The sequence below is a fragment of the Sciurus vulgaris genome, assembly GCF_902686455.1.
Source record: "Sciurus vulgaris genome assembly, chromosome: 15".
NCBI lineage: Eukaryota > Metazoa > Chordata > Mammalia > Rodentia > Sciuridae > Sciurus > Sciurus vulgaris.
Genome location: NC_136476.1, coordinates 4,261,875 through 4,285,912, shown reverse-complemented (window position 1 = coordinate 4,285,912; position 24,038 = coordinate 4,261,875). Strand labels below are relative to the sequence as shown.

Genomic DNA, 24,038 nt, shown 5'->3' with positions numbered 1-24,038 from the left:
AGATCTTGTCATGTCACTGTTTTTTTTTTTAATAATTTCATCTATATTATTTCTATCATGACATTTTTTAACAACCTTATTAATTTTTAAGTTCTAAAGTATATGTACATAAATAGCAGTATAAAAAGTATTAGTTTATTTGCTATGGCAGGTAACAGTGAATCACAGTAAAACTTCTACAAAATTTTTCCAATGTGAGGATATAACTCAGCACTATAGTTCTCAAACCCAGTTGCAAATCACCTGGTTAGTTTTGTAAGAAAATAAAATTACAATTCCCAGGATCCATCCTTAGACCAATTAAATCAGAATCTCTGAGAAGTAGAACATAGAAATCAACATTTTTAAAAAAAGCTTCCCAGCTGATACTAATTGTGTAGTATACAGGCAGATATCACTGCTTCAGAAAGGTACTATAAGAGCCAGGTGTGGTGGTACATGCCTATAATCCCAGGAGGCTGAGGCAGGAAGATCACAAGTTTGAGATCAGTCTCACCAACTTAGTAATAAGGCCCTAAGCAATTTAGCAAGACCTATCTCAAAATTTTAAAAAAATAATAAAAAGGACTGGGGATACATCTCAGTGGTAAAATGCCTCTGAATTCAATCCCGAGTATCAAAAAAATATAAAAAAGAAAAAAAGAAAAATGAACAAACAGAAAAGTTCTATAAAGAAATCTGTCAAACAAAAAGCCAATTAGAGGAAAAACCAAGTCAAGTAAAAAACCAAAATTAACCAAAATGACCAGGAATACAAATCATATCTCAATAATAACCCTGAATGGTTTTGTAGTTGTATGTGGTGCTAAGGATTGAACCCAGTGCTCCATGCATGCGAGGCAAGTGCTCTACCAACTGAGCCAGAACCCCAACCCAACCCTGAATGTTAAAAGATTCAACAATATGCTGTCTTCAAGAGACTCACCGCCTAGGAACAGACATCCACAGACTGAAGGTGAAAGGTTGGGGGAAAAAAAACATATCATTCACATGAACCCTGTAAACAAGCAGGGGTTTTCTATCCTTATATTAGAAAAAGTGAACTTTAAACCAAAGTTAGTCAGAAGGAATAAAGAAGGACATTCCATATGCTTAAGGAAATCATAAACCAACAACATAACAATCATAAATATATATGCCCCAAACAATGGAGCATCTATGTACATCAAAAAAACCCTTCTTAATTTCAAGAATCAAACAGACCACAACACAATAATACTGGGTGACTTTAACATACCTCTCTCACCACTGGATAGATCTTCCAAACAAAAATTAAACAAAGAAACTATAGAATTAAATAATATAATTAACAATTTAGACTTAATGGACAAACATAAGAATATTTCATTCATCATCAAGTGAATTCACTTTCTTCTCAGCAGCACATAGATCCCTCTTTAAAACAGACCACATGTTATGCCTCAAAGCAACTCTCTGAAATTAAAAAAAAAATACTACCCTACGTTCCATCAGATCATAATGGAATGAAACTAGAAATCAATGATAAAATAAAAAATAGAAACTACTCCAAAACCTGGAGACTAAATTGCATGCTACTGAATGATGAATGGATAAAAGAAAAAAATAAAGGAGGAAATAAAAAATACTTAAGAGATAAATGAGAACACTGATACAAAGTATCAAAATCTCTGGGACACTATGAAGGCAGTGCTAAGAAGAAAGTTCATTGCATTGAGCTCATATTCTAAAAGCATAAAAAGTCAATAAATGACCTAACATTACATCTCAAAGCCCTCGAAAAAGAACAAATCAACACCCAAGCAGCAGAAGACAGGAAATAATAAAAATCAGAGCTGAAATTAATGAAATTGAAACAAAAGAATTGAAAAAACGAAGAAAAGTTGGTTCTTAGAAAAAAATAAAATTGATAAGCCCTTAGCTACACTAACAAAGAGAGAAAAAACTCAAATTATTGAACTTCGTGATGAAAAAGGAAATATCATGACAGATACTACTGAAATACAGAAGATAATTAGAAACTATTTTGAAAATGTATACTCAAATAAAATAGAAAATCTCAAAGACATCAACAAATTTCTAGAGACATATGATCTACCCAAACTGATGCAGGAGGACATACACAATTTAAACAGATCAATTTCAAGCAATGAAACAGAAGACACCATCAAAAGCCCACCAATCAAGAAAAGCCGGAGATCAGACAGATTCTCAGCCGAGTTCTACAAGGCCTTCAAAGAATTAATGCCAATACACCTCAAATTATTCCATCAAATAGAAAAGGAGGGAACCCTTCCAAATTCATTCTATGAGGCTAGTATCACCCTTAAATCAAAAACAGACAAAGACACATCAAGGAAAGAAAACTTCAGACCAATATCCTTGATGAGCACAGATGCAAAAATGCTCAATAAAATTCTGACAAACTGCATACAAAAACATATTAAAAAGATAGTTCACCACGATCAAGTGGTGTCATCTCTGGAATGCAAGGTTGTTCAACATATGGAAATCAATAAACATAATTCATCATATCAATAGATTTAATGATAAGAATTATGATTATCTCAATAGGCACAGAAAAAGCATTTGACAAAATACAGCATCTCTTCATGTTCAAAACACTAGAAAAACGAGGGATACTAGGAACATACCTCAACATTATAGAAGCCATCTATGCTAAGCCCAAGGCCAACATTATTCTAAATGGAGAAAAAAATGAAGGCATTCCCCCTAAAAACTGGAACAAGACAGGGATGCCGTCTTTGACCAATTCTCTTAAACACTGTCCTTGAAACACTAGCCAGAGCAATCAGAGAGAAGAAATACAATTGATCAAGAACTACATGAAAAAATGTTCATTATCTCTTGCAATTAGAGAAATGTAAATCAAAACTAAGATTTCATCTCACTCCAGTCAGAACGGAAATTATAAAAAATACAAGCAATAATAAGTATTGACAAGAATGTAGGGAAAAAGGTACACTAACATACTGTTGGTGGGACTGCAGATTGGTGCAACCACTTTGGAAAGCAGTATGGAGATTCCTCAGAAAACATGGTAAGAAATCACCATTTGACCTAGTTATCCCACTCCTTGGTTTATACCCAAAGGGGAAAATCAACACAGCCACAATGTTTTTTTTTTTTTTTTTTTTTTTGGCGGTACTGGGGATCGAACTCAGGGCCTTATGCTTACGAGGCAAGCACTCTACCAGCTGAGCTATCTCCCCAGCCCTACAGCCACAATGTTTATAGCAGCTCAACTCACACTAGCTAAACTATGGAACCAACCTAGATGCCCTTCAACAGATGAGTGGATAAAGAAAATGTGGTATACATATACAATGGAATATTACTCAGCCTTAAAAAAGAATAAAATTATGGCATTTGCAGGTAAGTGGTTGGAACTGGAGAAGATCATGCTAAGTGCAATAAGCCAATTCTAAAAAAACCAAAGGCCAAATATTTTCTCTGATAAGCAGATGCTTATCCATAGTGGGAGTGGGTAGGGAAGAATGAAGGAACTTTGGATTATGCAGAGGAAAGTGTGGAGAGGGGCGGGATGGCAGGAATGGGAAGGATGGTAGAATGAGATAGACATTACTACCCGATATACATGTATAAAAACTTTTTTAAATTAAAAAAAGAAATTTGTCAAACAAAAGCATTTTTGGTTGCAAATGGGTCACTATACCAGACATACAGTAATTTGTCTTAAGATTATTTGTACATCCTTCCAAACCTTTGCAGGATTGATGTCAGCTGTGCAATATCTTGATCATTAAATTATTACAAGTAGTATAGAATATACTTCTGTGTTGTTTAATGCTAAACCATTAGCATTTGTTTTTGTAATTTTTTATAAAAGTTCAATAATTCTATTCTGTATGATACAGAAGTTCAGAATGTCAGTCTGAATTCTATCCAGAAGAGATAACTTACAGCGATTTATCTAATAAGATCATAAACTACCATGCAGATTATTTCAATAATAATGCCCATCTTCATTTCCTGAGCCTAGGAAAGTCTCCCCAGAAGTTCACCCTTCTAAATGTGTCATCTACTGAGAAGAGGAGGACAGCCAGGAACAGTCATTGCATCTTCCAACCTCGGAGCCATCGAAGAGCAACAACCGTGGCTCTGAGGTACCCTATTGACAAGGGCCTCAAAAAGGGCCATATGGTAACCAAGAACATGAACAAGTTGAAATGTAACTGCCATCACAGGCACCTCACCAAGCATACCAAGTTCATGTGGGACACACACAGACATAAAAGAGAGAGAGAGAGAAAGGGAGAGAAAGTTGCTATTTCTGGGACTGAAGACAATTTTTAGTTTTCTTCACTATAGTTTTCTGTTTTGATAATGTTCTATAATGAAAATACTAGTTTTTAAAATCAGAAAAACAAAAGTTATTATTTTTTAAAATACTTGCATTTTGAACTGCATAGTGGCATACACCTGTAATCCCAGCGACTCAGGAGGCTGAGGCAGGAGGATGGTGAGTTCCACACCGCCTCAGCAGCTGAGCAAGGCCCTAAGCAATTCAGTGAGATCCTGTCCCTAAATAAAATATTTTCAAAAGGGCTGGAGATGTGGCTCAGTGGTTAAGCACCCCTAGCTTCAATCCCTGGTATCAAAACAAAAACAAAAACAAAAACAAAAAACTTGCATTTTGACCCTACCATTACAATCTCCCATTTCCAAACAAAAGGGTATTTAAAAACATTTTTTTTAGTTGTCAATGGATTTTTTAAAATTATTTTATTTATACGTGGTGCTGAGTATCAAACCCAAAGCCTCACACATGCCAGGTAAGCATTCTATCACTGAGCCATAACTCCAGCCTACAAATGGGTATTAATTATTGAAGTTAACAGTTGCTAGCACAGAAAGGCAGACCTGGAAAAGCATAACGGAAGATGGTAAAGGTTAACATGAGGAAGCAAAAACATTAAAAAAAATAATAAACTCTATGGGGCTGGGGCATGGCTCAGTGGTAGAGTGCTCATGTAGCACAAGTGAGGCTCTTGGTTCCATCCTCAGCACCACATAAAAATAAAAATAAAAAAAGGTATTGTGTCCACCTACAACTAAAAAATTTAAAAAATAATTAAAAAAAAAACTTCTAAACTTAAAAAAAAAGAAGAAGAAATAGGTATCCTGGAAAAAGAATTTAAAATTTTAAGACAAAGAAAGGAGAGTTTTGGGTCAACCTAGATGAATACCTAAAGGAAAAGTCATCCCTAATCTCTGTGGAAAATATGCAAAAATAACTACAGCAGATATCACAGTCACACTGGAGTTCAAGCCAGAGGAAGGCAATTATAGGAAATCACTATCTTGAATTACAAATTAATCACTTTAGCTTATGAACCAGTCTGAAGAACTACTTTTTCACGAGTAATTAAGTAAAATTAATATCAGAAGATTGATAATCAATAAGCTATTCGACTTAAAAGTAAACATGGGCCATGAGTATGGCTCAGTGGTACAGCACCTGCCTACTAGATCCTTGGTTTGATCCCGAGCAGCATAAAATTCAATTAATTAATAAAAAGTTAAAAACAAGTTCAGGCTGGCCATGGTAGTACACACCTGTTATCACAGCTACTTAGGAGGCTGAGGCAGGAGGATCCCAAGTTTGAGGATAGCCTCAGCAACTTAATGAAACCCTGTCTCAAAATTAAAAATAAACAGGGCTGGAGATGTAGCCCAATGGTAAAGAACCCTTTATTTCAATCGCCAGTACCCAAAACAAAAAAACAAATAAAAAAATTCATTCTTCTCTATATTTTGTTTTTAAATTTCTTTGGATATAACCAGAAACTGAATTAAAGCGTATCTATTTGCTAACGAAGGCAATCAATTAAGTAGGCTACTTCACCTGTGTTTCCTTTTTCATCTTCTCGGATGTGAAGATCTTTCATGGATGTCTCCAATTCCAGAAGATCTCTTAGGTCTTCCTTGTATACTTCTATGTAGGATACTTTTATAATAAAGTTAATGCTAGGATTTTCAGAGATGCTTTGAAATATTTCTTGGATAGCACGAGGAATGATACCCTTTTGACCCTCCACAACTGAAGCTGAAAATTTAGAAAGGAAAGCACATCTGGACCTTAAAATATAAGAAAAGATACTATCCAAAAATTTATACTTAATACATTGATTTGCTTATATTTCTATTTAAAAATTTTAAACCACAAAATAAAATTCATAGATTAAAAATTTTATAGGCATCCCCTTACTCAGGATTTATTCATATCAACAAATATGACTTAGTACCTACTATGTACCATGGACTATTTTAGCACTCTGGGAACCATCAGTGAACAAAACAGGAGAAAAAAAATTCCTGTCCTTGTGTGATTCTACTAAGGAGAAACAGTAATAAAAAAGTAACTGTGGGGCTGGGGATATAGCTCAGTTAGTGGAGTGCCTACCTCACATGCACAAGGCCCTGGGTTCAATCCCCAGCACACACACACACACACACACACTCACACACACACACATACACACACAAAACTGTGCTGGGTGCAATGGCACATGCCTATAATCCCAGCAGCTCAGGAGGCTGAGGCAAAAGGATTGCAAATTCAAGGCCAGCCTCAGCAACTTAAGCCCTAACCAAATTTTAGAGAGACCCTGTCTCAAAGGGCTGGGGATGTGCTTTGGTGGATTCAATCCCTGTTAACAAAACAAAACAAACAAAAAGAGGATAACTGTAAGTGAATTTTATGGTACATTAAAAGGGGTGTATCTGGAGAAAAAAACAGGACAGGATAAAGGGACTCTGTCAAGTGGGAGGTGTTTGCAACTTCAAATAGGAAGGTCATGGTAGACATCATTGAGAACCTGACATCTGACTAAACAATTCAAAGAGGTGACAGAGGGACACTGAAGGCATTAAACTGGAATGATTCACAAATGGGGCGTCAGTGTGGCCAGAAAAAAAGGGAGGAAGGGAAGAGGACAGGAAGTGAGATTGGACAGGTGACAGGGCCAGATCATAAAGATCCCTGTAGATCATTGTATACTTTAGGTTTTATTCCCAGTGAGGTAGGAACCACTGAAGTAGAGCAGTAACTTACTCTCACCTGAAATTTTAAAAAGATCATCTGGTGTTGTGTTTGGCAGGGGCAGAAATGAAGAGACCCCTTAGGAGGCCACTACAGTAATCTAGGAATCAAGGGGGCTACAAGACAGAAATGATGATGGCTCAGACCCGAATGGTAGCTGGATTTTAGATTTATACTGAAGGGAAAAGCCATTGAACTATCCTGACAGATTGGCTGCGGAATGTGAGAGAACTTAATGAGTCAAGGACGACGCCAAGGTTTTGTCTTGAGCCCCTGGAATTGCCATCAACTGATACGGGGAAGAATGGGTGTTGAGTTGGTTCACGGAAAAAATAGCACAAGTTCAGTTTTTAACTTATTAAGCTTGCAATGTCTATTAGACATTCACTAGGTTGAACAGACAGGAGGATCTATGAGTCCTCAAAGTTCATGACAGCAGACTGAAGGAAGAAATTAAAGTCAGCTACATATAAATAGTATTTAATGTAAAGAAACTGGAAGCAATCACCAAGGGAAGAAGCAGACAGTCAAAAAAGATCATCAAAAACTGAGCCCTGGGGCACTTCATGTATTAGCTCACTTATAAGAAAGCAGCAAGAGAGCCTGAGGAGGGACCAAGCTCTTCAAAAGGAGGAAAACCAAGAATGTGGTGGCCTGGAAACCAAGTGGAAATTATGGATCAAATATGATAATAGATCCAATAAGATGAAAAATGAAAACTGACCATTGGATTTAGCAAATTGAATGTCATTTATGATCATCTTACAAGTACAGTTTCAATAGTAGTGGAGGATAAAGTCCAAATGGAATGAATTTAAGAAACAGGAAAAGGAGAACTGGATACTATGGAATCACAAACTATACTTTCAGGTTCTGATGCAAAGATAAACAATGAAGTTGGATGGTAGACAGCAGGGGAAGTGGGAAAAGAAAGGGCTGATATAAGGAACAGTAAAAGCTAACGTATCCAGTATTTTAATTACTGTTCACACTAAAATACTATTACTATTAAAATTACATCATTGTAATTGATGATAAATTATGTTCACAATGATCTATTTATAATTATCTACTATTTGAAATATGTGGGCAAAAATTTAAAACTTAATAATGCCTAGTTTTCTCAAGGATATAAGCAAACTGTTACTTTAATACACTATGAGAATTTAAAATGGTACAGCCTTTTGGGAGCACCATTAGCATCAAAAGTTTTTAAATGATCATCCTCTAATTCAGAAATACATATGTGCATACGTCCTAAAGAAACACATATGTACAATAGGAGTGGTGACTCATGCCTGTACTTGGGAGGCCGAGGCAGGAGAATCCCAAGTTCAAGGCTAACCTCAGCAACTTAAAAAAGACCCTCAGCAACTTAGTAAGACCCTGTATCAAAATAAAAAAATATAAAGGCCTGAGAATGTAGCTTATGGATAAAATGCCTCAGGGTTCAATCCCCGGTGTCAAAAAAAGAAAAAGAATACATATTTACACACCCAAAGATGTTATGTACAAATTAATAACTTAAATTGCTTAAATTGCTTATATGAAAAAAATCAAAATAACCTAATAATCTATTAAAAGCATAACTAGCTAACAATGGTATACCATGCACCTAGTGTAATAACAGATGTCTAAGATCTATGAATAAAAGAAAAGCAATTGTACAGTAAATCTTATCTGATAAAAGGAAAATATATATATCTATACAAAAAATACTTTTGAAAAAATACACACAAAAAATTTAAAATTGGTTACCTTTGGGAGTTAGAATAGGAAGTGAAAACAAAGGAATATCTTAATTTTTTATCTTATATTCATCATATTTGAATTTTGTCCATTAGAAATCATTTAAGGGCTGGGTTTGTGGTTCATAGTAGAGTGGTTGCATAGCATATGTGAGGCCCTGGATTTGATCCTCAGCACCACATATAAATAAATAAATAAAATAAATGTCCACTGACAACTAAAAAAAAAAATTAAAAAAAGAAATCATTTAAATATATACATTATAATTTAAAGGGTTTCTTGTTGTTTTAATTTTTTTCTATTACTAGGGATTGAACCCAGGGTGCTTTACCCACTGAGCTACATACCTAACACAGCTTTTTTTTTTTTTTCCCCATTTTGTGACAGGGTCTTACCAAGTTGCAGAAGCTGGCCTCAAACCTGTAATCCTCCTGCCTCAGTCTCCCTAGCAGCTTGGATTACAGGCATGCATCAACCATACCCAGCAATATAAAGTTTTAAAATAAACTAAATAAATATATTTCAGAGAAATGGAAAAAGCATAGAATAAGGAAGCTTATAACCAAATGACAAGCCAAACCAACAAACTAAATATATAATTTTAAGACAAAAACAAAAGATGTGCTAAAATATATTATCGAAAGTCCCATTGAATGCAATAGGCACAAGTGGCATTAGTGAAGCTCAAAGCAGGTAGGTATAGCAGAAATGTCCACTTTTATATAAATGGTTGAATTACGTAAAAATATATAAAAAGTACGTTATATATTCCATAAATATGCCATGTCATCTTATAAACACATTATCTTTCTAATTCACCAATTAACTGTTCCTTAAATACTAGATTCACGGATGCAGACCTTGGCTTATTAAAAATCCTTCTATATAAAGGGCTATCCTTACCCAAATTGACCCCATCCCTGGGGTATTCACCAGTGTCCCCACTGGGAGCCACGGTGATAAAAATTCTGAAGTTTTTGGACAATGTAATTTCTGAAGCAGAAGAAGATGTAGGGGAACCAAAAAATACTGGCAACTGACACCACAGAAGACAAACCTATTTCATAGTTCTTTGTACTAAAATGTCTCTCTATTTAGGTCATTTGTTACAGTCTGAGTAGAATCCCAATTACTAGAGTTATTTATATTAGCAAGAATAGTTTTTTTTTTTTTTTTAAAGCACTTATATCAGTCGTTTTTCTTCACTGAAGAGAATCTACTGAGATTGGGTGGAGTGAAAGGATGAAGGCAGCTTGAGTAGAAAGGGACAGAAATGGCAGGGAATCAAGGCAGAGAGTCTGACGGTGACAGGGTATGTGTGCAGGAGAGCTGCAGAAAGGTCAGTTCTGCCCAGGCCTGGAAAAAGAATCCAGGAATGGGAAAGAGAACACATGTATATGACTATTTGAATCCACAACTTCCACAACCAGATTAGTACCACAACATTTGAGTGAACATTTATTTATGGCCCATTTTGTTTCAAAAAAGAAGTTAAAGCAGCTTTACAAAAACATGTATGAAAGACTCAAACAAACATTTGTATACCAGTGTTTACAGTGGCATTATTCACAAAAGCCAAAAGGAGAATATAAACCAAGTGTCCACTGACAGAGAAATACGTAAATAACACACAGTACATACATACAATGGGATATTATTCAGTCAAAAAGAAATGAAGTTCTGATACATACTATAATATGCTGAGAGAAGCCTGAAGCAGAAGGACAAACATTATATGATTCTATTTCTATGAAATATCTAGAATAGTCAAATATTTACAGAGATAGAAAGTAAATTAGAATTATCTGGCAAAGGTTGAGGTATTCGTTGCTTAATGGATACAGAGACAAAAATTTTTGGAGACAGTGGTGACGACTGTATTAAACTATGACTATATTTGACACCAAAGACCTATATACTTACAAGTTAAAATGGTAAATTTAATATTATGCATGCTTATGTATATTTTACACAATTTTAAAAATAGTTTTTAAAAGTATACAAGATAAAATTGAAAATAAATGGAGGTATAAATTGAAACTTAAGGTTAAATATGTTTTTGTGAACAAGCTGTTGCATTTTCAGCGTTGTTTCAGAGAAAATATATTCTAAACAATAAAAGTCTGCCCTCAAATGAAACAAAAAAATAACTTGCTTTTGCTTTCTCAGTTGGATATAGTGGGACACACTTGTTCATTTTTGTTTTTTTTTTTTTTTTGGTGGGGTTCTCTTTTTTTTTTTTGTCTTTTTCTTTTTTTGGAACTGGGGATCAAACCCAGGGCTTCGAGGGCTGGAATGTAGCTCAGTGGCAGAGTGTCTGCCTCGCATTCCCAAAGTCCTGAGTTCAACCCCCAGTTCCAAAAAAAGACAGGAAAAAAAAAAAAAAAAAAAAAAACAGAAAATGTGAGGCAAGGTACTTTGCACTGAGCTACGTCCCAGCCCAGTGGCACAGACTTGTAATTCTAGCAATTTGGGAGGCTGATATAGGAGGATAGCAAATTTGAGGCTAGCTCAGCAACTTACTGAGGCCCTAAGGAACTTAACAAGACCCTGTCTCAAAAACTGAATAAAATAACAACAACAACAACAACTTGCTTTCAAGTGGATCACCAAAGTAGATTTGGGGCAAAACTCATCTTAAAAATCTGAACCTTTATTAACTCATTTAGTCCCATTTTTCCAGATTTGGATGCTTACAACAACTCAAATTAAGAAACAAATATACCAGTATAGTAACTTAAAATAAATAATGTTTTTAGAGTTCTTTTTTTTGAGAAAAATTAACAGGTGCATGACAGACCATTTAAAAATATATGTATTTACATATACATTTGAAAAATATACAGCAGATATATAAGTGCTGCATTATTATTTCCAGCCTATTTTAATGCACCAATTAATATATCAATTTCATTGAAATATTTGCAGAATTAAAAATTTGGAACTTAGTGGGTAACTTAGATGGCTGCCTTTCTCCTAATTCAAGATGTAAGGCTGCCATCATGTGGCAAGTAAAGGAAGTAGTTTTTTACAAATATAAGAAAATGAAAATTCCTTTTCAAAAACTTCTAGGAATTAGCCAAAAGAAAATATCTAAATTCTTTCCAACTGTAATATAAATAAGCAATCTAGAGGAGCCAAAATATTCGACTGACCATCAGTAGCTCATTTATTCCCCATATCAGTAGATAATAAGGCACAATTTAAGAAGTTGAATATAAAATATTTAAAATAAAGCTTAAATATGTATTTTGGTAACCTAAGAAACATTTGAGGGATGGGGTTATAGCTCAGTGGTAGAGTACTTTCCTTGCATATGTGAAGCCCTGGGTTCAATCCCCAGCACCATAAGAAATAATAAAACAAAACCACCACATTTGCAATGTTGGTCTTATATTCCTGAAAGACTAGATCAAAGAGAGAATCTGTCAAGTTTGATACTTCAACAGTCATCATTTAGACACTACATTCTGTTTAAAGGGTATACAAGAGTTTATATCGTGACCTCTTAATAAAAATCAATATACACTTGAATGGATTAACTGGGTGGTAACTATAAAGCAGGTAGAGTGTGGCCGGAGGTTGTAGGTCACTGGGGGCTTGCCTTTGGAGTATATATTTTGTCCCCAGTGAGCAGGGGTCTCTTGCTTCCTGTTGCAATATCCTGGGCTGCTTTCCTCTGCCATATTGTTCTGCCTCACCTCAGGCCCAGGGCAGTAGGGTTGGCCCATCTATGGACTGAGAATTCTGAAACCATGAGTCTCAAACTTTTTCTCTTCTACATTATTCTTGTCAGGTCTTTTAGTTACAGTGGCAAAAAAGCTGACTAAAAGAGCAAGAATCCTCCACCCTCAATATCTGATAAGGTTCCTCATCCTCTACAATCTCCCAGGGGATGTCTGATTACCCTGGCCTGTCTTGGGCAAGAATCCTATTAGTTTAGTTTAGCCAGAATTTCTCTTACTCTTGATATTACCTCTTAGTAATTTTCTATCAGACCCACCCTGTTCCTTGGCTATAAATTCCCTCCTGCCCATACTGTATTTGGAATCAAACCCAATCTTTGTCCCTTACTGCAAAAATCTCATTGCGTGGTCTCTACACTCATTACAACAATCCTGAATAAAGACTCTTTTATTTTTTTCTTTCTTTTCAGTACTGGGGATTAAACTCTGGAGCACTTTACCACTGAGCTATATTCCCAGTCCTTTTTATTTTTAATTTTGAGACAGGGTCTCACTGAGTTCCTTAGGATATCTCATTAAATTGCTTAGACTCTCGCTAAGTTGCTGAGGCTAGCCTTGAACTTTCAATAGCCTGTCTCGGCCTCCAAAGTCACTGGGATTAGAAGTATATACCACCATGCCCAGCCTAAAGACTTTCTTACCATAAAAGGAAAAAAGGGAAAAAAAAAAGAAAAGAAAAAAAAAAGGTTATGAACAATCTAAGCAGACGAGTTGGCTTTCAATCCCCACTCCATCACCAATCACCTAACTGAATGATTCATTTCCTTAGCTGGAGCTCCTCATGTTTCAATGAAGAGAAATAATTTGCAGGGTCCCACCAAGACTATAACAAATCCCATGATTCTACCTTTTTCTACTCTATTATTACAATTAGGAGAAATTATATTCTGAAAGATACTTGAAATTACATAATAAATTTCTCTTCCTGCCCCTAACTCCTAGTTGCAGGTCTATTAATATTTACAAATGTGTTAAAGAATGCAAAATCTGATCATAACAATTTATCTATCTCTTTTTTAAATTCTGTTCAAAATAACAAAGGTTTAACACAGAACGTTGTCTTAAACATCTTTCCTCAAGAAAATACCATGTTAGATAATTTAATGGAATTTCAATATTTAAAAACTAATCTGTCAAATATAATGATCTTAAGATCACATTTGATTATCCTATTTATTCTTAGTCAATCAATATGCTAAACATCAACTGTGTCAGGTATTGTCATATTTTCACTTTTTTCTATTTTCTCAAATAAAAGTCAAAGAGTATGAAAATCTTACCAACATGGCCTCCTCCAATGGTGTATGTCTTCCCAGATCCAGTTTGTCCATAGGCAAAAACAGTTGCGTTATACCCCTCAATGAGTGATAACACTAGGGGCTTTATACAAGTATTATAAACTTCATCTTGAGTGGAATTTTTGCCAAAAACAAAATCAAAAGTAAAGACTCTATCTCTCCCAATGATAATTTGCTGGGTGTTTGGAATAACTCTCACACAAACTTGATGATTATGAAGAACTTCTTTGCAAAGTAGAGGTCTAATTCTTACAGCGACTTTTACTGGTATTTCTTCCATGGCAGCTTAGATTTTACTAAATAGGTTATCTATTTAATGTTCAGTATCTAGTGTGAGAAACATCCATTTTATGTAAGATCTGGACTCCTGTGTATCAAAACAAAAGACAAATTATTGATTCTGCTTACCTTAATAAAACTACCCACAATTTAAAGCAAAGTCAATTAAAGCAGAATTCTTTTTTTAGTCGAAAATAGTTAAAAATAGTAAATCTGTCTTGGAAAGTACATCATCAGGGGCTAGGGCTATAGCTTAATGGCAGAGCACTTGCCTAATATGTGTGAGGACCTGGGTTCAATCCTTAGTATCACATTAAAAATAAACAAAGGCATTCTGTCCATCTATAACTACAAAAAAAATTTTTTAAAGAAAATACATCATTAATTTATGGATAAAATGATATGCTGTCTGAATTTGCTTCAAACTATTCAAGTGGGCAGAGGCCATGAGTTGGTAAATTATGAAGCTAACCACTAAGTACATGGAATTCCATTGTGCCTTTATTTCTACAATGATAATTTTCCCACATTAATCTAAATAGTGAATAGTCAGAGAGTTAGAAAATTCAGGCAAGAAAAATAATAAGTAAAAATACATGCGAGAAAGCAAACATTTGTATTAGATTTTGTAGCTGTCTATTGAAAAATAATGTCTCCTCTTTGCCAGAAATATCAGAAGTAAATCCATTAAAACAGTTTTAAGAACTCCTATTTAAAATTTAAAAATTTTTAAATGAAATTTTTTATTCCCAGCTACTCAGGAGGCTGAGGCTGAAGGATCACAAGTTCAAGGCCAGCCAGGGCAACTAAGTGAGACCCTGTGTCTCAAAAAAAAAATTAAAAAGGGCTGTGGATATAGCTCAGGAAGACAGCATCCCTGGGTTCAATCCCCAATATCAAAACAACAAAAATTTAAACTGGTGCAAGGAACAGTGGCATATGCCTGTAATCCCAGATGCTCAGGAGGCTGAGGCAAGGGGATCACAAGTTCAAAGCCAGCCTCAGCAACTCAGCAAGGTCCTAAGCAACTTAATGAGACCCTATCTCAAAATAAAAAAATAAAAAGAACTGGAGATAGGCTTCAGTAGTTAAGGGTTCCTGAGTTCAATCCTTGTACCAAAAATAAATAAATAAAGAAACAAACAAACTAACTGGCAACTAAACAATGAATACCCTGAAAATTAAACTAAGAAAATAATTTCATTTATAATTAGTATCAAAAAGAACAAAATACTTAGGAACAAATTAAATAAAAGATATATAAAACATATACCTGAAAGCTACAAAGTATTGCTAAAAGAATATAAAAGAAGATCTAAACAAATGAAAAAAGACATGTTCATGGACTGGAAAGCTTAATAGTGTTAAGATGTCAACATTCCCCAGATCAATCAATCAAAATGCCAATTGACTTCTTTAGAGAAATTGACAAGCTAATCCTGAAATTTATAGAAACTCGTGGAACACAGCCAAAATGATCTTGAAAAAGAACAATAAAGTAGGACTCACACTTCCCTAATTTCAAAACAAAGCAGCAATAACCAAAACAATGTGATGCTGGCATAGGACATATAAATCAACACAAATGAACTAAGAATCCAGAAATAAACCCTCATGTTTATAGGCAATTGATTTTCAATTAGGGTGCCAAGATAATTCAATGGGGGAAGAACAGTCTTTTCAATAAATAAATGTGACAATGAATATCCTCAAGTATAAAATGAAATTGGGGGGCTGCGGTTGTAGCTCAGTGGTAGAGCACTTGCCTAGTCTATATGAGGCACTGGGTTTGATCCTCAGCACCACATAAAAATAAATACATAAAATAAAGGTACTGTGTACATCTACAACTAAAAAATTTTTTTAAATGAATGAAGTTGGACTTCATTCATATATATATATATATATATATATATATATATATATGATAACCAAAAATGAACCACAGACCTTTAGGTTTTTATTTAAGAGCTGCAACTTACCCTAAAGAAATAGCCAAATAAAGGAGAAACCAAGTCATGTCAAGATCTGCAACTTTAAAATTTTTAAAAGAAGACACAGAGGTAACTTTTCATGACCTGGAATTTGGCAATGTTTCTCAGATATAGCACCAAAAGCAAAAAACAATTAAAAAAAAAAGACAAACTTTAAATGAAAAAATACTTAAAACTATGTGCCTCAAAGGACACTAACAAGAAATAAAAAACACTGGGCACAGAGGCACATACCTGTGATTCCAGCTACTCAGGAGACTGAGGTAGAAGGATCACAAATTCAAGGTCAGACTCAGCAACTTAGTGAGACAGTGTCTCGAAATAAAAAATAAAAAGGGCTGGAGATATAGCTGAGTGGTAGAGCATTCTAGGGTTTGATTCCCACTAATGGTAGGAAGGAAGGAAGGAAGGAAAAAAAGAAGGAAAGAAGGTAAGCAGGCAGGAGACAGGCTGCTGGTTTGGGAAGAGAAGAAAATATTTGCAAGTCATAATTTAATAAGAGACTTGCATCTAGACTATATAAAGAATTATTACACAGTGAATCTCCACATCATGCCCAATCACAAGACTGGGATCCTAATTATAATAAGATATACTCCATGTTCATATACATGTGTCAAAAAATACTATACTGTCATGTATAACTGAAAAGAACAAATAAAATAAAAATAAATGAATAAAAACTATTACAACTCAAGAGACTTTAAAAAGCGATTTTAAAAAGGGCAAAAGATCTGAAAAGGCAGTTCATCAAAGAAGATATACAAATGTCCAAAAGCACGTAAAAAAGTTGCTCAACATCAACTCCACACCCACTAGTGAGACTATTAACGAAAGAGATCATAACAAGCATTGGTGAGGGTGTAGAGAAACTGGAACTGTCACACACTCCTGGTGGGAAATGTAAAATGGTATAGACTGGCAGTTCCTTAAAATGTTAAACACAGACTCAGCAATTCTATCGTCAAGAGAAATGAACACATTTGCATAAAAACTTACACATCCATTTCCACAATCTTGGTAGGATGAAGTTTATACTACATAAAAGCTTTAAAAATGTAACAAGTAATTTATGACAATTTTTAAGTACAGATAATGAAAAGTAATCATTTTGGGATCAGGCTAGTTTCTTTGGAAAGCTATGTCTTGAACACTGTCATTAATCTAGCAGCCTACTAGATAGAAAATAACATTTTACACACTGCATGCTATGAAGATGTTAATGACAACACATTTAATATTAAATAGCCTATTTTAAAACTCTGTATGCATTTATAATTCTAAATGGACAATCTGAAAAGGATCACAACAAAAACCATTTACATCATGTTACTAGGACCCCATTGAGAGTATAAAAATATTAGATCCCTTGGGCTGTAAAATCCCAAAACAGAGCCAACAAGCTATCTTTTACAGTCAAAATAAAGAGATACACCTAACCTTGGCAGTTTTACTCATTCTAAAGAAATTCTGCACGAGAAAAATAAAGACTCCTATGTATGGTAAATTCCTTCTTGGATCCTAAAGGACTTCCACAATCGTTTGGTATTGGAAATTTTTCCAGACTTCAGGGATGCTGAGTTGATTCTTTCAAATGTCTGAATACCTACAATTGAAGTCTGTATCATACATATCATTTTATTTTTTATGTCATCACATTAAAACAAAAATTATGGTCTATGTTAAGCCAAACCTATCTGCTTTCAATGAAATTAATAATAATTTAAAAAATCAAATGTAAGTAGGATATTTTCACTTTTTTGCTTTCTATGATGGGAATATCTATAAACAAATTCGGCCATAGGGGCAATTCACCCCTATGGGGCAACTGAAATTCACCTAATCATTGAAAAATAATAATGGTCCATAAGTATAAGGTTTGTAAACTCTCAAGAAATCGTGTTTTTTTTTTTTTTTTAAAGTCAATAACACTTCTTCAGATCCTGATTATAGTCATCAGATGCATATGTATTACTGGTATAGATGTTTAAAAAAATCAATCTGCTGGACTAGTAATATTTAGACATTTCAATGGGTATTTTATGTGTGACCAAAAAGCAAGCGCAATACTTGATCCCTGATGACATGTCACTGATCAGGGTGTCTCCAACTACCTTTGCCATCTTAATGCTCTTGGTTTCTCAGAAAGTAGTGGTTGTCCTAAACCTTGTGGTTTGTTAATTATTAATATTTTAATAAGAAACTTAACAGCAGATGGATAGTGAATCGTATACGAATCTCATAAAATGCCCCACATGCATAAATGAGATAAATGAGTAGGTGAAGAGGGGAAAATAAAAAAAGATTTTTAAAAATTACAGAGGACAGGGTTATTTAAGAGGTATTTCAAATAAGGAATCTGGGCACCCTTTCTCTTTTTTTTCACTATCACCTGTTACTGAGGGATGCTTTTGGATTTCCACAGCGCTTGAATACCTGAGATTCAATCTATAGGACAGAAAGGGAAGGAAAAAAAAAGGGGGGGGGGGCCTTCAACAAAACAGAAAGTTTCAATCTCTACGACCAGAAAAGGAGGCCTGCAACAAAACAAAACCCTCCATGACTGTGAGTCTTCCCGTCCCTCCTCACATCCCGCAGAGAGAAATACAAATCTGAGACGTACACGGGATGCGATGCCGCCGGCCTTTCCACCTCTGGGGGACCCAACTTCCCTCCGGAACCGCCGCTCCGTCTCCGGCCGCTCACCGGGCTCCCAGTAACGACCCCCGTCCTCTCCGGCACCCCAACCGTCCCCTGCCCAGCCCGCGGCGGCCCCGACTCCCGGCCAGCGCCCCCTCTTCCCAACGGCGGGCCCGGGCGCCCCGCGGGCTGGAGGGCGGACGCAGGGGTGCCGAGGGCGGGGTGGCGCCCCGCTTCCTCGCCCCGCCCGGTCGGCCCGGCCCACAGTACACTGACCGGCTCGGGAAAACCCGGGTCTGCGGCGGCGAGCGCAGGACTCCTCGGCTTAGCTGGCCGGATCGCCGCCGCCTGCGCCTTTGTTGTCACGGGTTCTCACGGCAACAGGCGCAGACTGCCGCGGACGCACCTCCTCGAGGCTGCTGCGCCCCGCCCCGGACCCCGCCCTGCCCCGGACCCCGCCCCAAGCCCCGCCCCTCCGTGCGTAACGCACACCCCCTTCCTTCCCCAAGGGACCCGCCTCTGGGAGTCGCTACCAACCCTAGCTGTATGGGTCAAGCCGTGGGACGTGCCCCGAACTGGTGAGTGCGAATTGCTCTTCAGGGGTCTGTGAAACGAATGTGAGAACTAATTTCTTTTTTTTTAAGTGAAATTTACAAAACATAAAATAAGCCATTTTAAAGTTTACAGTTCTGTGGTGTTTACTACTTAGGGGCGAAAGGAAGACTCTCCTAGCCCTCTGAAGGTTCGATGTAATGAACTGGCAAAAGTAAAAGCATATACATTTATTAACATGCAAAGGAGAAAAAAATCACAAAGGCGTGGAGGAAAATCACAGGAGTATAATTACTCATTAGCTCAACATGATTCAGAACCTTATATGTTCCTTTGCCAAGAGGTGGTTCTTCTCCGAGAACTACACTCACATGCTGAGGTTGCAAGGTGGCTGGCGAATTTGTTGAGAGCCAATTGCAGGAGGGTCAGGAGACAGGGTGAGTTTACTATGGGTTCAACGGGAGGAGCTATTCCTGTGAGTAAAGGGAGAGACATCCCAGTAGCTGCTGAAGTTCCTTTTGTTTGGGGGAAACTCCTGCATTCTCTCCCTGAATGCTACAGCTTGCTCCATCCTGGTCCACTCTGAGAAAAAGGAAATTGAACTCAGTAAAGTCAAGATGCCCTTGGCCATCTGGTAAGCACCCCCCCTCCCCTGGTGTGCATGCAGAGACTCTTGAACCTACACATCTGGTTCCTCTTCGTGGGAGCATCTGCCTCTCTTTGTAGAGACATCTGTGGCACCACTAGTGTAGGAGTCATGGTTAAGCAGGACTTGAGAACCTAGGAATATTTACTCCCTTCTGGTCTGTTCTAGGTTCTCATCTGTTTGTTGTCCTTGTTTTGGGGAATTCCCTCTTGTTGTCTGGTTTTGTTTTGTTTGTATCTGTTACTGTCCCTTCTAAGACCTGACCAATACTGCATTGACCCTATAGGTAGTCTCTTGGGGAAAGATCTTGGCTGGTCAGTTTAAAGGTTTCCATGTGCTGGCCATGGTTTTGGGACGCCTCTCTGGTTGTCTCTCTCTGTGTGTTTTTTTTTTTTTTTTTTTGTACAATCTTATAATTGGAGTTGGCCTGTCAGAGGTAAAGAAAGGTGCAGGGCCACCTATAGGTAGAAGCCTGTCTCAGATAATGTTTTATTGTAACAATCTGGCCTTTGAATAGCTTTCTGGATTATTATGCCCTCTTGGAGTTGGTCTGTCAAAGGTAAAGTAAGTGGACGAAATATATATGTGCAGGTCTGTTTTAAAGTTTCCTGTCAGCCTTGTCAGTACTTCTCCCTTTTCTGCTTTTTTGTATTTGTAACTGGCCCTTTAAGATATGGGCCATGCTGGGGCTGGGGTTGTGGCTTAGTGGTAGAGTGCTTGCCTAGTATGCGTGAGGCACTGGGTTTGACTCTCAGCACCACATATAAATAAATGAATAAAATAAAGGTCTATCAACATCTAAAATAATATTAAAAAAAAAAAAAAAAGATATGGGCCATGCTGTGTTGATCTTACTGGTAGTCTCTTGAGCAGAGAGATCTTGGATGAATAGACCACCTATAGGTATAAGCCTAAGAGAAAGATGATTTACTATACACAATATGGCTTTTGAATTTTTTTTCTGGATTATTATAGAATCTTGAAGTTGAAATTGGTTTGTCGGGGGTAAAATATGTGACAGAGGTTCTGTATGTACAGGCATTTACGCAGTTGCATGATAAGGTGTCTGAACAGTCAGGAACCAAGTTAAAGGTGCCAAAAGGCACTGTCTCTGGTGTGCAAGGATAGCAGGACTCCAGAAGAAAGAGTTTTAAAAAATGATTTAAAATGATTTAATGAGTGCTAGCACTCTCAGCCCTTTTTCTCAATCTGGCCTAAGGCAGCCTTAGATCTCACCGTGAGTCAAGGACACCAGCCCTGATCCTAGAAAAGCTTCCTAGACTAGAAAAATGGGCAGAGAACCTGACCTCTGCCCTGCCTTCCAGCCGCTTTTGCTCATAGTCCAGCTCCTTTTGCTCATGGTTGGGTGGAGGCTGCTGGTCAAAAATGATGTGGCAGTAGGTTCCAGCACTGTCCATTTATGACCTGGGACCAGGAATAATTTCCTCTTTTAAGTTCTGACTTGACACCCCATTTGATGAGAGCATATTCATTCCTCACTGGGGCAAAGCAATTCTTGCTATCACAGTATCCAATCAAACTAAATGCCTGGGAAGACTGGCAGAGTCTACACTCCCACTGCCCAAAAAGCCAGAAACTAAGGCCAACCCATGTTTTGTAGGCCACTTCTGCAAAGGGATCTTCAAGGAAACCTAAAGGATGGAAAGGGTCTCCTTATTGAATAGCAATATGCCTAGTACAAGAAAAAGGCCCAGGGGCTGGGGAGATAGCTCAGTTGGTAGAGTGGCTTGCCTTGCAAGCATGAGGCCCTGGGTTTCGATCCCCAGCACCGCCAAAAAAAAAAGAAAAAGAAAAAGAAAAAGGCCCAAAAGTAGCTTTTGGGTACAGTTGGCAGTGGGTAACTCACTTAAAGTTGATGGCATTGTGATAATGATAAGGGAGATAGGCCAGGCTCAAAAATATCCTGTGCTCCAACCCCTTAAATGCTACCTAGGAGAAAGAAAGATTAAGGCATAGTTTTTATATATGCTGGATTGTCCAACCATCTCTTGGGATGAAACTTGTTGTATAGATTAAATGTACAGATGACATTCATAAGGATTGTTTTGGAAGATGAATTTAAGAAAGGGTCCAAAACTGGAAAAGAAACAAGAAAAGAAAAAAGAAAGTTTATAGGTATGAAAATATTTTAGTATGGAAAATTAGAAGGTAAAAGAAATGTTTCTTGATGAGAAAATATTTTCTCTGGTAAAGTAATATTCTTGTGCTAAAGTCCAAGATGAAAGAGAGGACAAAACTAAGGATGTAAACAAGTTGTGAATATCTAAGTAAGTTGCAGAAGGTAAATCCCAAAAAGTTTGTATTTGTGATTAACTGGCTATAATTAGCACAAAGTTATTTGAACTTTAATATACTGATATGACACAAAGTCTGAAACATTGATCTGCTCTTATCTGTCAAGATAATTTTCTTGTATCTGTTAGGTTTTATCACCTAGGGAAACTAAGTCTTAAAGGAATTAGGGTTTGTACCTCTTTAAAAGTCTTAAATGATTACTTTGTAATTGGTTAAACAAACAATAGTTATTTTATGTTATGACAATAATAGTTGACACCCTAAATATATGTGATTAGATATATGTATACGTCTGAGAACTGTATCTATCTGAGCCTTGTCTGTTATGTGAAAGTTTATAAAATTAAAGTTTATCTAGGTTTACTGGCAAGGTAACCAATAAGTCCTCCTTTTATACATTGTATCTGATATAGAAGGCTACACTGTCATTTCAAGACCTGTCTTATATCTGTTTGCTTTGTATTTCTGATCATTAACACTGTTTCCTAAATCAATAAGAGACTTAAAGCTATGCTTTTCTTTTTGCTAGTACTACTAACCCATGCAGACCTGTAATTATTGTTACCATACAATATGGATCCTAAAGTTGTACTTTAAAATTAAACTTAGTTAAATGTAAAACTTAGTTAAATGTAAAGCACTTTACCGAGTTGGTGTTCTCCAAAGTAAAATTATCTGTAGCAGTAGTTTTGGATTTGTATAGAAATAACAAATTTGGTTGGTGTTTATTCATGTCACTTGATATTTTATAGCTGGATAAAATAACCTGTTGTCAATAAGTTATATATATATATATATATATATATATATATATATATATATATATATATATATATATAATTTTGTGTTACCCTTCGCACTGGAATACGAATTTAAATGTATTTTTGGAAGGTAATAAGGAGAACCTGATCTGTTTAGAGGTGACATTGTAAAACATGAAAGCATTTTGCCACTTTTTCCACAAAAAGAAAGTTATAAGCTCTCTTAGCCTTTGTTGATTCATGTTTCAGATGCAATGTTGTGTTGTGTTATTTGTCAAGAGCCCCACCTTATCTGAGATAAGGCTCTGCCTCCCACCTTACTCCATGTCAGAATGGCTCCAAAATAGGCTAGACTTGCTCATTTAGAGTTGTGTTCAAAAGATCAAATTTTGTTGTAAAGATTACTATGATCTCAAAATAAACAGGTAATACTATACATAAATAAGTAAAGGTTTAAGATTATAAAAATCATTTTACTTGATTCATAGCTATTACACAAACTGAATATGTTTTTGTTCTGTTAATTTCATTTTGTGTTTTCCTTGTTTTATAATCGTTCCCCAATTAGTGTTTTGCAGAGGTATTGCTTCTAATAAAACAACCTGAGTTAGTTTGAGATAATAAACCATCACCTATAGGACAGATAGGATATAATGCTGACTTACAGTACTAATACTGATCCCAATTAAATGAAAGGGGTAAATGTAAAATTATAGATATTTAAGTTATAACCTGTTACTCCTACTTTAAGACTAATGAAACTGGCCTGCTGGATATTTAGAACCAAAAACTTGGAGACCAAAGTCAAGGAAAAAGTAGCCAACATTTTAGCCATTGCCCTCTAAGGTTGTTCATGTCCCAGAGAATGATGGGATCCCTCTCTGGGCCCTGCAACTCTGGTGAGTCACCCGATCTGCTAATCAGGAAGATCAAGAGTAGCCTAGAGAACAGGAAGCACATTCTGCAAAGAGGAGAGTCATTGGAGATGGAA

At 36.3% G+C, this 24,038-nt stretch overlaps 1 protein-coding gene across 4 annotated transcripts in view; it reads right to left on the bottom strand.

Moving 5' to 3' along the window:
* KIF27 (kinesin family member 27) overlaps nt 1-18,929 on the bottom strand; it is an 86,372-nt gene extending 67,443 nt beyond the window's left edge. The window contains exons 1-4 of one of the 4 annotated variants that reach the window (XM_079112299.1): nt 18,756-18,929; nt 16,367-16,516; nt 13,842-14,226; nt 5,870-6,070 (exon numbers count right to left, since the gene is read on the bottom strand). In XM_079112299.1, coding sequence (XP_078968425.1) covers nt 5,870-6,070; nt 13,842-14,139 — 499 coding nt within the window. In that variant the 5' untranslated portion in view covers nt 14,140-14,226; nt 16,367-16,516; nt 18,756-18,929. The remainder of the gene's footprint in view (nt 1-5,869; nt 6,071-13,841; nt 14,227-16,366; nt 16,517-18,755) is intronic. The other 3 variants (XM_079112300.1, XM_079112298.1, XM_079112301.1) reach the window with 3 other exon arrangements.
* Between the last annotated feature and the right edge of the window lie 5,109 nt (nt 18,930-24,038).